At 37.6% G+C, this 15,359-nt stretch overlaps 1 protein-coding gene and 2 long non-coding RNA genes across 9 annotated transcripts; 2 read left to right on the forward strand and 1 right to left on the reverse strand.

Moving 5' to 3' along the window:
• Positions 1–6,926: 6,926 nt before the first annotated feature.
• Positions 6,927–8,064, forward strand: LOC130691232 (uncharacterized). Its single transcript, XM_057514146.2, has 6 exons — positions 6,927–7,042; positions 7,096–7,167; positions 7,219–7,358; positions 7,429–7,612; positions 7,675–7,766; positions 7,832–8,064. The coding sequence occupies exons 1-5, from the start codon at positions 7,015–7,017 to the stop codon at positions 7,737–7,739; spliced, it is 489 nt and encodes a 162-aa protein (XP_057370129.1). The 5' UTR covers positions 6,927–7,014; the 3' UTR covers positions 7,740–7,766; positions 7,832–8,064.
• A 1,244-nt stretch (positions 8,065–9,308) lies between these two features.
• LOC130691242 (uncharacterized) lies at positions 9,309–10,667 on the forward strand. Its single transcript, XR_009001184.2, has 3 exons — positions 9,309–9,488; positions 9,551–9,896; positions 9,968–10,667. It is a non-coding gene; the product is annotated as an uncharacterized LOC130691242 (long non-coding RNA).
• Positions 10,668–11,782: 1,115 nt separating this feature from the next.
• On the reverse strand, positions 11,783–15,315 carry LOC130691236 (uncharacterized). Of its 7 annotated transcripts, XR_009421486.1 has the most exons (5): positions 13,665–15,312; positions 13,503–13,567; positions 13,346–13,426; positions 12,021–12,086; positions 11,783–11,933 (listed from the first exon to the last, which is right to left on the reverse strand). It is a non-coding gene; the product is annotated as an uncharacterized LOC130691236 (long non-coding RNA). The 7 variants fall into 7 exon arrangements; XR_009001163.2 differs by lacking the exons at positions 11,783–11,933; positions 12,021–12,086 and adding an exon at positions 12,805–12,994; XR_009001165.1 differs by lacking the exons at positions 11,783–11,933; positions 12,021–12,086 and having other exon boundaries at positions 12,977–13,426; positions 13,665–15,196; positions 15,267–15,315.
• Positions 15,316–15,359: the final 44 nt, after the last annotated feature.

Below are 15,359 nucleotides of genomic sequence, written 5' to 3' on the forward strand. Positions count from 1 at the left end.
ATGAGTAGTTCCAGTATTCCGCCAGACGTGAAGCAATCGATAAGTTCTGGTCCAAAGTAGCATATTTGTCAACTTCTTGCATTGTTAGGAACTGATGTTTATTTTCAATTGTTGTACCTGTGTTACTGATGATATCTCCATGAAGATTTATATGCTTGGGGTATGCCACCGATATCCAGAGGCGGCAAACATCGTAAACTGGGAAAAGTTACTCAAGGACTAACATGTCTTGGGAAAAAACCCCATAAGGTATAGATCATTGGGTTTCACAAACGTAATAGTTCAGTGCAACTAACGTTTAACCAGCAGAATGTTTATTTGAAAACGTGAGGTATTTCCGTGAAATTCGTGCATTTACAAAAAAAAAAATCGTTGTTGGCAGGGTGTAGGGCGTTTGTCCGCTTACCATGAATGTGGATGGCTATCAACCGGGTTACCTGATAGAGTGATGTTCCTAATTGATCTCTTAACTAACGAATTTCGAAACTTGTGTTAATAAGCTTTTTCGTCTTTTTGTTGTAATGGGAGCTATTTATTTCGCTTTTTTTTTGTAAATGGAGGTTGGGCTATCTCGGCATTTAGTCCAGTGTAACTGCTTAATGTTCAGTAGTGCATTCAGTTGGCTTTTTGGTTACGGAAACACCGATTACACCCAATCGGTGGCGATCGATAATGTGTCTAGGGCTCGGCCCCGATCGTCGTTGATCGGGGCAAACCGCGGTTTTTCATTTAAAAATCGTCAAACCGTCGGTTCGGTTTAGCCATTTTTGACTGCGGTTCGGTTTGCAACTGGGCCAAACCGGTTTGAACCGCTATTAAAAATTTTTGTTTTGAAATTTTGCTAAAATTACAAATCAAGTAATTATCACTAATTGTTATGAACGTAATGGCGGTCTGAAACTTGTTTGAAATAAAATTTCCGATCAGACTTGTAAGTATCGCGATCGAAAATTGGTTCGATCTTTCCGCCATCTAGCGGCAAACTCTGTTACTGATGTATTGTCCTATGCAAACTGGAAATTCGTAGTGCAAACCCTGCAAAACCGTAAAGGGATACAAATTTCGTGTCAAACCGCGGTTCAATCGGTTTGGAAAAATTGGCAAACCGAACCGCACCGGTTTGTCCTTTAAAAAAAAAAAAAACCGCGCGTGTCGGCCAAAATCGTGCCCGATCGTCGCGGGGCCGAGCCCTAAATGTGTCGCCTTTTCCGTTTTCGCGCTCTGCCATTCTTGCAAAGGTGAGTGTTTAGTATCAATACGACGTAATGAAGATGAACCATGAGTGAAGTTTCGAATTTCTGGTACTTCATTCTTATTTATCCAAGTCCTTTTTCCTGGCTTTATGTTGCATAGCTGCAAAAGTCTTAAACATAGTACGTAAGTTATTTGAAGTTTGTTCCAGCTTTCTAAATACCACCAGCCTATTTATTGTTTACATTGATGAACTAACCCAATTATGATAATTTTGTTTCCAAGTGTCATAGACCTGGTAGATTTGAATTAGCATACTCTGGAAGGCTGTGATATTGTTGTAAACTGGATTGCCATATTTAATTACTTATGATGTTTGCTCTTTAAAAATTTTATATTATTACAATTTCATCTATACATAGCCATAGAAAAGCTAACATGAAAAAGTGACGAGTTAATTACTTTGACAAAGCTGCTGAAGAAACTACTGCTGGAAGAAACGACAATTGTATCTGTAAAACAAACAATAACGACGTTACATTACTCAAACCGTTCTAATATCAATTAGAATGATTGCTTGTTTTAGCAATAAATATGTTTGAGTACTATAAAGTCGTTGTTGGTTGTTGTGGTGTGAAAATAACACACAATAATGACTTTATATCGCTCAAACATATTATTTATACTCTGACCGGAAAGTGGACGTGGCGGTCCTCGGAGTTCGATGATGTGTTCACGGAGGGCTATGTCGCTACCCACAAATCCGAATTAAACGTTAATCGCTCCTGTAAAATAATGCAGTGTCGTAAGCGGCGCAGTGGTCGTGGACGAGTTGTTAGGTTGTTTGGAATTGTGATTGTAAACATGCAGCTGGGCGTAAGAGTTGTGGGCGCAAATAATCTTGTTCGCCAGCAGAGATTATTCTGGAACGCCAAGTTCCATTGTATAAAACAAATACCGGAAATAACTGTTTACGAATTCGGAAACAACTTTAAAGTGGATGCGTACTATGACGTTACTAGATGGCAGCACGTTGGAGGCTATTTAATAGATGGCCGCCAACTGTTTCTCTAAACATAGTTTTTTGGGAACCTATAAGTAAACCGGCCATAACTTTAAATTGTAACATCGTAGAAAAAGGTTAAGGCTAAGACATCATCTGCAGCTTCTGTTATAACCGTGAATGCCAGGTAAAATCAGCCCAATCAAGGACCATAGGCTTGTATGTATTTATTCAAAACAAAAATTATGCAAAAGAAATCTCAGACATGCTTTTGTTCTATTATGTCATAGCTTTCAGGATGTCAAAGAGACGAAACTCAAATTACCATCAGTTGCCATCATAGTTACATCTGCTTCATCTAGTGCTGTTCTGGAATTTCTTTGTCGTAAAAACTTTCGAGTTCTCCGCCGTGTACGTTTTAAACAAGTCAGCCGAAAATGGTATCAAATTTTGTATATCGCAAATGAGTTAATAGGTTTCAGTGATTTCATAAGGTACATATGAATTTCTTTCTGCAGGTTGTATAGGATATGTGTTGTGTGTCCCATGGGGTGTTGTTTGCAGCCCTTTCTTGTGGTATGTGGTTAATATAGGCATATTAGATGTAGAGCTATTTGCTGCGGATAAAATTTATGCAGGGAAAAGAACTTCATGATAATGGTGCATTGGAACTGACATGAGCTACTGGGTTTCTACCCCTTAATGGCTTCTATTAAAATTTCATGGTAAAAAAGTAGTAACGATATTACCATTGACTTCAAGGAATTGATCACTGAAATTACCAGCAAGGGTTGAACGAAGTTCTACCTGGAAAAGCTTCCTTCGAGAATAATAGTTGGATAATGAAAGTAAATTATCCTAAATCAAGGTATGGGCTTCTTCGAAGACATAACGACCACCCCATTTTGATTTCTGTGTAGAAATTGAATCCTCTCTTTTTAAAGTTGTAAAATATTGTGCTTGAATGATTGGTAAGTTCATAGTTTCTACTGTTTATCTTCTTGGTGTTTTCTTTTTTGTCTTTTTTTTTTTTGCCCATAGAACCAAATTTTCTTCTTTTTATATAAAAAAAAGCTACTGCGAAAGAATACATAGTGATTGCCGTACAGCCAACCCGTTTACAACATCGATTGCGTGACGCTTCAAATTCAGCTTATTGTAATGGTGTACACACATTAATATCTACGCGCATGAAATGTTTTATGTAAGTGTGATATGAAATATTTTTTTTTACAGTGACCAGAATAATGAAGATGAGGAATGAACTGGGCATCGAAATGTGGTGGCATAAGGCATAGAGCTGTTTATTTGGCGGAAAAAAATGGTTAGCAAAGGAAAGGTTACCTTAAACCAATAGCAGGAATGTAAATCAGTTAGTAATTACAATATGTAGGTTGAATTCAACTCTGAACATCTCTTATAGTTAGCACTGTGTAAAATGACAAAGTGGGGTGACTGGAAAGGCCTCCCACAAGAAACCATTCACTCATTCCACAGAGATATACTGTGAAAAGGAAAACCTGGCAGACAAGAAAAACAAAGGAGTTATTCTGCACCAGAGGATTTCCTCTGTCAGGTGGGTGTAAATGTTTAAAACTTGGTAATGGTAGCTGACATAGGTATGCAATCCATTGGCTACACTCAAATCAACATATTCTCTAAATTTGCCTATAGTAGTTACGCGCAGCCTGTGCCACTGCATACAAGTAGTATTCTCTCAAAGCTGGGACATGATTGCTATACCAGCTTTGGGCCAACTATCTGGAATGAAAAATCCACTTGTAATTGTTAGAACTTCCGTTACTATCTTGCGAGTGACATCGTAACATTTCACCGATTCATTGGACGAATCTATTGGATTCTAATGTTATTTGGTACAAAAATTATCTTATGCAAACTATGAGGCGGCTATTGACATATTCACGAAGTCTGGCTGTACAAGGTCTAACTACGGCCGCCAGATGTCCCAAATCATTGTTATGAAAAGTTGTATCAGAATTGTGCTTGTGCTGTAGGTTTTTATTTAATAATAATGTAAACTTATGAGTGTAATCGTGTGAAGCTAAGTAATTCTGATGGATATCAAATAAAGGTGAGGGTTTTGAAATATTTGCCTGGATTATTATGTGTGTGGTATTGCTTTAAAGTGGTATATGAGTCATACCTGAAAACTGAACTTCAACAACTTTAAAAGGCCACGTTATATTAATTTACTATAGTTAACGTTTGAAACTGCGCAGATCTTCTATACCTTGTAAAAAAAACATAGTTCATTTTTTTAATTTTCGAAATTTCAACTTCCGGTTTAAGATCCGGTTTGAAAATGCTTAATAACTCACTATCTATTGGTCTGAAATAAAAAAGACCGGCAGTTTCGTAATCCTCGTGAAATTTGGGGTCGAATCCATGGGTCAGTAGAAAATACCCGAAAATCGTCAAAAATCGCAAATTTTCCTGAACTTCAGGAAAAATCGCGATTTTGGTCAAATTGGACTTTTCGCCAAAAACTGGTCAAAATAGGTCAGACACACCTTAAATTTCACGAGGATCACGAAAATCATATTCGTTTTGTTGTGGGCCCAGTATTTCTGGAGATATAGGCTACTTCTGGTCGCTTCCGGTAATTTTTTTTTTCAAATTGGCAAAAAGTAAAAAATGAACATTAATATTCCAAACATTTTAAGCATTTTGATCATAAATGGAATGGGGTGGCGGCTTTTTTCGTGTTTGTTTTGCTATTTCACTATTGGTTGATCGCGCGAGTTGCATATACTTATAACACTACTTCGTTAACAGAGACTACTAGCACTATGTATCACATTAATGGGAAGGTATACCTGATAAGTATAGATCATAGCATGAAGATATACCTCGTGTTATTATTATAATCTTTCATGCACGGAAATCTGATGTACAGTCAGGCTTAAAAATAAGCCCGACTAAAAAAATAAGCCCGACCTTTTCTTATTTCACGTTACCGATGTACCGTACTGGCACGCTACGAGAATTTATGTAATACTAATAGCTCTGAGGTAGAGCGTCTGACTACGGGAATCGAAAGTCAAGAGTTCGAATCACGTCTGGATCCTCTGTGCCAGACGATTGATTTACGGTACCCATTGTAGACAATATTTCTTTGTACAAAAAATGAATCACTCTATTGTATTTATAGGTGACATTCGGAGACGGAAAGATTAAATTGAGTTGGGACGTGCAACAATATTATTGCAATTGCAAATAGGTTTCCTTCAAAAGACATGGAAAAATAGTTATCTACTTTACAAGACTCGTGGCTTTATGGTTGAGCATCGGTGTCGCACGCCAGAAATCAAGGGTTCATTCCCCTAAAAGGTCAGAATGAAATGAAATAAATATATATAACTCAAAATGTCAAATGTGATATACAATGCATGTATACAATTCAATATCATTAATGCACTAAAAGTTGTAGAATCTCCATGAAGTGAGAATAAAGTGCATCGTTCCATGAACAATGAAGTCGTATAACAACGAAATATTCGCTCATGATTTGGGAACACCAAAAGTTGAAAATATAAGGTATACGTCAATAAAATGACATTGCGACATAAATAAGGAAATGTTCGCAATAGTGAAAAATGCAGAGCAACACAACGGCAGTAAAAAAACTGTAAATTTTATTTTTTAAGAATTTGTATTGACAATACTCTGCACAATTTAATGACTTGGAACTTTGAAAGGGCAAAATATCCGCTTTCAAAGTTGCTGTCAACCATGGTAGGGGGAGACACTACCTCAGTTGACTCACCGGGGAGATTACCCGGTGCGTGGCTAAGAGAAGCCGGAAAAAGAGCGAAGGTTGCGGACAAGCTTTTACGTGAGCGATTAACCGTTAATTCGGATTTGTGGGTAGCCCCCAAGTCCTCCAAAAGATATCATCGAGCCAGGGGGACCCCCACGTCCCCTTTCCGGACAGCGCACTCACAATCGTTACTGCTGATCACAGTAGGGGCATGACCCCCTACGGGCTTATTACAAATCTAGGGGAAACGGGGCCACAGAAAAGAAGGGAGCCCAGATATGCACTTTAATTTATAAAAATATTATGTTTTACGTTCTGGATGAATCAGCAATTAACCGTGAAGTGACAGTAGCGTTCTTCGAAAATCTAGCATCTCTTTTCGTCTTCTATTTCTAAAATAGGGAAATATAACGGCTGGACATCTTTTATGGTTAGCTGCAAAATTTCATCATGAAATCTGGAATGAAAAAGAAAATTCAGATCAAGGTAAAATGTGGCCACAGAGAAGATAAGAACCTATTAATTGTGCTTCACTTTGAATGAAACAAACACCATAACATGGGAGATTTGGATCACATTTCCAATGGGAGCTTAGCTATGCACTTCACTTTGAACATACCATGGGTGAAGGTTGGACCAAAATATCTATATCCTTTAAACGATACTGATAGTTTTCAACTACAAATGTGTCAGCCTCCACAAACTTTGGGCTTATCATTTGAAATTTTCCTTTCTGTAATTCAAGATATTTTATTAAATTAACTCATGATCTCTAAACCATCAATCAAATACCGAATTGTTTAAGAATATGGCAATCCGTTTTACATAAAAAAAAAAAAAAAAAACCAAAAAAAAAAAAAAAAAAAATCCCACTTTTTTCTCTTTTTTCTACCCGTAGCCATCTACCAGTCGGTTTCGTTACTACAGGCATATAAGCAATTTGAGTTAATTGTATCCTATTAGCAGTTAATTGAGTAGCGTGGCTGGAGAAAAACGCGTGGCTGGAGAAAAACTCGTGGCTGGAGAAAAATATTTAAAAATGGATAAGATAATAAAGGATAAGGATGGTAAGTATAAACATTATTTTATTAGTTTTCAATTATTAATTATTGTTTATTAGATAAAATTATGAAGCTGCAGGCTCAATTTTTTCAACAGCACAGAATCTTAGATGACAACAAAACTAAGGATGGTAATATGTAATGATTGTATTTGTGTTCTTTTATTCATTTGTGTTTTTTAGCTCAAACTTTGTGTCTACAAGCTCAGTTACTGGAAAATAACAAATTAGAACTGGACACTTTCAAAACAGTGAAGGAGGTTTTTCCAAACTCATCCCTAACTGAACGTGAGGATGAGTTGGCATTAGGCAAACACAGTCAGGTACATAAACTTTTCAAATAAGAATTCCAAATAAGTATAGAATTTTAACAAACAATTATTTATTGTTTAGTTATTCAGTCTACCACCTGACAGTGTGTTAAATTTAAATTCTGTTAGTGCTGCACAAAAAGAATCGTTAGTAATAAGCCCATGCAGTGAAGGAAGTGAACAATTGTGGGACCGTATTTGGGCCGAAAATGGGTGTGGTACGGAAACCAAGATATGGCACAAGTTTAACATGAAACATGGATTAGGTACTTTTCGGTTTTATGTCTATTGAAAAAGTATTTTTAATGCTATTATTTTGCATTCACAGAATTTAATGGGGGATCAAATCAAGTCTGGAAGTGTTACAGGATGGAAGAGTCAGCCTACAGATGAAAAAACACTGTGTGTATTACCATTAAGGTATGAGGTAAAGTAATAGAGTATGCACATTGTCTAATGTGTTTATTTTATTAACAATTCAAAAGATTAATCCTAGTTTCAGCCAAACATGAAATAATCCAGAGAAGTACCATCTTGTGTTAATAAATCCAGTACAACAGCAACACAGGGCTTTTCGCAGTACCATTCTAATCATTGCGAGGGTAGTTGTATTCCCTTACTATTTCGCATTCACCTACACCCTTAAAAAGGAAATATTGGCCTTTTTCTGTTTTACTGCTATCGCCATCTAACGGTCACGTTTCTAGTTAATTCTCTATATACACTGACCGAAAAAAAATTTATGCCCGACTAAATAAGCCCGACTTTTCTCGGTCGGGCTTTAAAATTTTTTCTGAAAAAGCTGAAACTCATTGGGATTGGTTGAGTACCTCAGGATATACTCAAAATTGAATGCTGATTCCGGGAAAATTGCTCTTTTTTTCATTAAGTTAGTTTTTATTGAAATACACCGAATATTTCTACTGCATCACGCTAGCGTTGTACCGTACTGGCACGCTAGCATTGCGCCAAATATTCGGTGAAATTCACATGTTATACGCAAAGTGAAATGCTGATTCAGGGAAATTATTCGCTTTCTCGCCAAAGCAGCTGTTTTTGAAATATATTTAATAGTACGATACGCTGTTTTGTACAGGCGCGCTGTACCGTACTGGCGCGCCAACTTCGATTTGGGAAAGTCGGACTTATTTATTTTGTCGGGCTTATTTTCTAGCCCTACCTTCTTGAACATCGGGAGCCGTTGAGTGAAATAGAACTGGATACCTTACCAGTAGATGGCTATACCGTTTGGTGGGTCGTCTGCGACATAAATCCAAGGTTTACCATATGTAAGCTTGCAGCATATTTGCTATAATGGTATGGCAATATGGCAATATGGCAATCCGTTTTACATGAAAAAAAAAAAAAATGGCGGAAAAAAAAAAAAAATCGCACTTTTTTCTCTTTTTTCTACCCGTAGCCATCTATCAGTCGGTTTCGTTATTACAGCATGTAAGCAATTTGAGTTAATTGTATCCCATTAGCAGTTAATTGAGTAGCGTGGCTGGAGAACAACGCGTGGCTGGAGGAACAATTGAAAAATGGATAAGATAATAAAACAAAAAAATGGTAAGTATAAACATTATTATATTGGTTTTCAATTATTAATTATTGTTTATTAGATCAAATTATGAAGCTGCAGGCCCAGTTATTGGAACAACACAAAATATTAGATAACAAAGCTAAGGATCGTAGGCCTAACACGTAATGATTCTATTTATTTGCTTTTATTCATTCGTGTTTTGTAGCTCAAATTTTGAGTCTTCAAGCTCAGCTAGGGGAAAAGAACAAATTGGAACGGAACAGTTTCCAAACAGTGAAGGAGGTTTTTCAAAACTCATCTCAAACTGAACGTGAGGATGAGTTGGCATTAGGCGAACACAGCCAGGTACCTAAAGTTTTCAAATAAGAATTCAAAATAAGTATAGAATTTTAAAAAACAGTTATTTATTGCTTAGTTATTCAGTCCACCACATGACAGTGTGTTAAATTTAAATTCTGTTAGTGCTGCACTAAAAGAATCGTTAGTAATAAGCTCATGCAGTGAAGGAACTGAACAATTGTGGGAACGTATTTGGGCCGAAAATGGGTGTGGTACAGAAACCCAGAAATGGCACAAGTTCAACATGAAACATGGATTAGGTACTTTTCGGTTTTCTGTCTATCGAAAAAGTATTTTTAATGCTATTATTTTGCATTCACAGATTTTAACGGGGGATCAAATCAAGTCTGGAAGTGTTACAGGATGGAAGAGTGAGCCTACAGATGAAAAAACACTGAGAGTGCATTACCATAAGGTGTGAGGTAAATTAATAGAGTAATGCAAATTGCCTAATGAGAAGTACCATCTTGTGTTAATGAATCCAGTACAACAGCAATCCTTTATAGTTCTGTCACAGCTAGAAGCCTCAAATAATTCTGCTTCTCTTGCTAAAGAACAACTTGTCCTTTATGTTCAGAGTGTTGGGGAAACTGGGTATTTAAATGGCCCTAAAGATGTTTTAATTTTGCTGCTATTGCAGAGATGAACATCATACATGGACTCTTTAGGTATGAAAGGATTTTTCTTCAAATAATTTTGAATTTATGACGAAGAATTTCTCCTCCTTTTTGCCAACCAGGTCTTATCTACCAAAAAAAAAATTTATCCAATAGGAAAGGATTTTCATGTACTGGGAAAACAACTATCAACAATGCAACATTCTACAGGTGCTAGTTTATCATTCAAGATCCTTATGCAATGAAGTTAATCTGCAATTTGTATGTCCTTTCCCAAGCTTCCACCAGAAGTTGAATCTATGAGTCATGTAAGTTCCATGATCAACAATTGATGTGTTTAACTGTGTTGTTTTTCTTTTCTCAATATAGGTTAATAGTAACATTGGATCTGAAAAGATTCTTGGTTGGGGCAAGACACTGAATAAATTGTATTGATTGGATGGATGACATGACATTGCTATACTTAATTCGGATTCCCCAGACGGTATTTGATATTTAAAAAATTGAAGTGCATATCTGGGCTCCCTTCTTTTCTGAAGCCCCGTTTCCCCTTGACTCATAATAAGCCCGTAGGGGGTCATGCCCCTACTGTACGGTATATATAAAAACAACATATACCGAGGTTTGGAGGGCTCTGGCCGGAAAGGGGACGTGGGGTGCCGCTTCGTCCGATGATGTGTTCACGGAGGGTGACGTGGCTGCCCACAAATCCGAACTAAAGGTTAATCGCTCCTGTAAAAATGTTCCAAATCTTCAGCTCTTCTTCCGGCTTCTCTTAGCCAATCACCGGGTAATCTCCCCGGTGGGTCAACAAGGCAGTGTCTCCCCCTGCCTGGGTTGACGGCAACTTTTGAAAGGTCTATTGTGCCTTTTTAAAGTTGCAAAATCATTTATATGTGCAGAGTAATGTCAATACAATTTATTTTTTTTTAACAAAAAATAGCAAAACTTATGTTTTTAACTGCCTTCTTACTCTGCCCTTTCTTTTTTTTTTTATATTGCTTGGTCTTGTGTTTTCTGCTTGGCATTCTTCTAATTTCTTTCTTCATTTAATATTCATACTTCGATAATCCATTTTAAGTCGTCTGGGATTTGAACCACAGAATTCTTGCACCATAGGCCAGCGTGCTACCGGTATGTCATACTACCCTTGTTAATATTGTTTCGGATTGTGATACCTATATAGATATTCAGTACACACTAGCTTATTGTTGAATGCATATTAGTTATTTGTAAGTTCATGGTTGGAATAATGGTAAAGCATGTGGTTGTCATGCTAGAATACTAGGGTTCGATCCCCATATCAGTTAATGTACAGCTAAATAATAAATACAAAATTAAATAGTGTAAAATCGTTTTTATTGTCCCTCCTTCCACCCACATATCCACCACTATTACATACATTTTAAAATACAGTACACAACATACAATACATACACAGATACACTTAAACTAACACGTTGGCTGCCACGCCACCATTTTCTACTGTCGCTAGTGTCGCTATCCTAGGGATAGCGACCAAGGGGGCCGGGTAGGCCGGGCTGACACGGCGATGAGACCTTTTTGGGAACGCACACCCCAGGTCTCATCAGCCGCATCGAAAAAGGGAATTCCCTGTGGTGCGTTGCCTAGGGGCCATTCGGCCAATCTTGGGCAGTGGCGCTGCTCCACCCCATGGCAGATAGACCATGGAGCAGAACAGCGCGGCCCGTCCCTGTCAAGCTACAAAAAAAAAGGGGATCAAAGTGGGTGGGTGGCAGCCAACGTGTTAGTTTGCAAAACATAATACAACATAAAACAAAACACAACCATACCACGAAGACGAGGCGACCACGAGGTGATGAAGGGGCGATAGGGGAGGCGTAGACGGCGTGACCACGAGGCGATGACAGGGCGACGACGACGGGCGAGGCGACGGGAGAGGCGAAGACGGGGCGACGGGCGAGGCGACGGGCGAGGCGAAGACGGCTACAGGCGAGGCGACGGACGGGGCGAAAAGCCAGGCGACGAAGGATTATGAAGTGAAGAACGGGCAAAACTTAGAATTTTGATTCAATTTTGCGTGGAACAGAAGATGATGGCATAGTTCTAAATGATAAATATGAAGAAAACGTTACTACATGTGGAATATAATATTATTGGCATAATTATAACAGGGAAGGAAATTTACTTTACCCTGTTGTCCAAAGACGCAAAAGTTGTTGGGCTGGTAATTTTGCTGAAGGAGAAGGCTCGGCAGACCTACGATGGGATATTATATTTAAAGAATGGCAACAGTAGATAAGCCTCAAACTTAAAATACCAAACAGGACTGGCTGTGATGTCCATTTCTATGTAAGTTGGTTGGTAGTGGTTAATCATTGGAATCCAAACAAAGAGGGACACGATGCACTAGTCAGATTAAAGCTGTTTCTGATGACTAGGCAAAGGGTAGTCAAATGAGACAGTGGTGTGTTGGTTCTATCATTGGTGACCTTCCCACTGGTTAGTATGTCTTCCGTTGTAAGTTTTACAAAGCTAGATGTTAAAGTCAGAATCATGCCAATATTAACGGCCACACACAAGTTACATACCTCTAAATAGAGCAACAGAGTAGCATGATGGAATGCTAAGGTCATAGTTCTTTGACAGAGCAATTTGTGACAGTTTGGAATTGGCAGCTTGCATAGCTTGCAAGATTGCCCGTTACATGAAAAATGAAATATTTGGTTTGCTTCACGTCCAAAACGACACAGGGAATAAAACACTTAATAGTACTTAATTTTATACAACTTTTCACTGGAGTCTAACATTTTTAACAAAGACTTTCAAGCAGGATTAACTGCTTACACCACTGTCACACGTAAACATTCCACCATTTTGAAAGCGCAACAGCGACGTCTAGTTTTTTTCTCAACAACCAAAATAAAAGTGAATCGAAGAAGAATTAGTGAACAAGTTGTTTATTAAAAAACCTCGGTATTACCATTAAAATACATGATTTAGATTGGAAATTTCACAGGGCTTTTTACAAGCGTGTCTGACCAGCATCAAACTGTAGTTTAAGAATAAATAATCTTACGCGTTTTTGTTTAAAATAGTACTTCCCATCTCTTGCCAGCTTTTAGTCGTATAAATATCAACACATAATCACCAGGTTTTTCTTGTGTCTTCTCGGTTAGAAAATGAAAATACAAAATGACAAGGTTAAGTCAAAACAACGAATTACTAGAAGATCAACTGTCGGTCACACAACATGATACAAAAACACGACATTTACATATAAAACAATCGGTTCGGTATTGCGAACGCCTGTGTGCCCTTTGCGCTAATACCAATTTAATGAAGATATTGACCAAAAAGAACGACATTTTAGTTTTTTGCGCTCGTCCCCAGAGTCAGACGATTGAACGTAAAAAGTATAAAACACGCTCAAAATAGCCCAGAGAAAACTGAATCGGATAGCGCGGAATAACACGCAGGAGAATACCGAGTAGTCTAACAAGAATAACGTTTATTACCTTTCAGCAGATTGTAAAACGGTGACAGTCAGTAGGATGTTTCGTATCCAATTGGAGACGCCTACGTAGATCCTTGGGAAACTAAAAATTTTGGGCAAATCAAACAGTCCTCAAAACCCACTTCCTGGTGACGCAAGTTCACATATTATTTACATACTTTAACGGCTGTTGATGCTAGCTGCAATTTTTCCGGCGCAATGTAAATCCATCAATATTAGTAACCTAGAAAGTGAAAGTTTCTATTAGAAGAAAATAAGGATGATTCTTAATGTTCCGAGAATAATTAAACTTCGATAGGTCTTATTTACTAATTACTCACCCGATTTAGTATGTGTCACGCACCCTTGTTTTGCGTAACAGCCAGACAGAGAAAACATTTTAAACCTTGGCTAAGGAGATCCGCCGGGCTCATCCAGGTTACGTGCTAGTGCTTTTCCATAAAACCTTCATTGTTAACTTGTTTGGAATTGATGTGACTCCTTGTTGTAATCATAGTAGGAGAGCAATCCCTTGATTTAATGTAATCTGGAAGGGAAAAATATTATAACGATTCAAGAAAAACATGGCTATTAAGATTACCACTAACTAAAATCTTAATCCTTTGAAGATAAGTTTTGTGCATTTCAAGAATTATTGAACATCAGAATTTTCTATTAATTCACCATCAGGACAGATTAATATGTACCACTGCTATTGAAAAATGTAGACTGTACGTGATGTGTGCGATAAAAAAATCCAGAAAAATATCTGTTAATTCAAGTTCATCTAATTTTCATCCATTCTACCATACCATTTCATTCCAACTACAGGGGAAACGGCCTCACGTGCAGAGACCTATCAAGGCGTATTCGGTTTTCTCAAGTATAAAGCACGCTTTGAAATAGATGGAATGTTTGTCTGTTGGAAAGCAAACGAAATCATCCAGAGCCATTTCGGTCAGTATGGGGACGAGTTGAGTGCAATCCGGCCGAAAACCTTCGACGAAATCAACAGAAAGCATTGAAAACTTCCTCGATCGACAACTGAATTCGACATCTTGTTAACTATATGTTTTGCCCTGATGAGGAATGAATCACACACTTCTGGGATTTAAACTACGATAGGCCTACTCCAATATACAGACATAATGCAATTTTAAAACATCCGCCGCGTATATTCGAGAAAGCCTATTAAGCATAAAATCAAAAGGTGTGTATATATAGTTTACATGATGTGAAATAAGAAAAAAAAATCACCCGAATTGTAAATTTATTAAATAAATCCCGTGCTTAAGGCTTCGCCTTTAGACCTTAGCCGGATTTAACTTCACCCCGTTCCCACACTGACCAAAACGGCTCTTAGTGATTCCGTTTCGTTCTGCCTGCATTTTCACTTTCAAAGAAATACATTAAACAAAGATAAATTTATACGTAATAAATAAATATCCGCAAGGAGGCCGTTCCCTTTGTAATTGGAATTAACTTTGAATTTGTGGAATAGAATGGTATAGTAAAATGGAGGACGATTGAGGGATTACTTATGACAAACTACGCAAGATATCTAGATGTTAGAATGATTTGGATCTAAATGGATGTCCTACCTCGTTCACATCACTTGAACATTTCAATTATATATGAATACGGGAAGAGCTTCTCAGCACTCAACTTCAGATTGAGAAGCGTAAAATTTTAAATAAATACTATTACTTGTATGGCTTCCAACTATTTTGAAGTTGAAGCTTTGCTGCTGTGCCAATTCCGGATGTTTAACTCTGTGTTTCTAATAACAAACCCTTATGATAATGGTAGATACATGGTTGCATGTTGCTGCGTAGTCGGTTGTTTTAAAGACGAATGCTTCCTTTTCTTTGCTCTCGTTTCACAGATAAGAAAGACTTCAGATTAATATAGCACATAAAAGAATTATACGACTCAAACCTTACCTAGGCCATGGTTATTTCAGACATCAGCAGTGTTGGCAATACAAGACGCACTGAAAACGTGATACAATTTTGAAAATGTTTTAGTAATGATTA

This window comes from Daphnia carinata, chromosome 1 (genome assembly GCF_022539665.2).
Source record: "Daphnia carinata strain CSIRO-1 chromosome 1, CSIRO_AGI_Dcar_HiC_V3, whole genome shotgun sequence".
Taxonomy (NCBI): Eukaryota; Metazoa; Arthropoda; class Branchiopoda; order Diplostraca; family Daphniidae; genus Daphnia; species Daphnia carinata.

Excerpts from the sequence above, each read along its gene's own strand:
- LOC130691232 (XM_057514146.2), top strand. The coding sequence starts at position 7,015 with ATGGATAAGATAATAAAGGATAAGGATG. Across the intron at positions 7,168-7,218 it reads TGACAACAAAACTAAGGATG|CTCAAACTTTGTGTCTACAA; the intron begins GTAATATGTAAT and ends TGTGTTTTTTAG. Across the intron at positions 7,613-7,674 it reads TAACATGAAACATGGATTAG|AATTTAATGGGGGATCAAAT; the intron begins GTACTTTTCGGT and ends TTGCATTCACAG.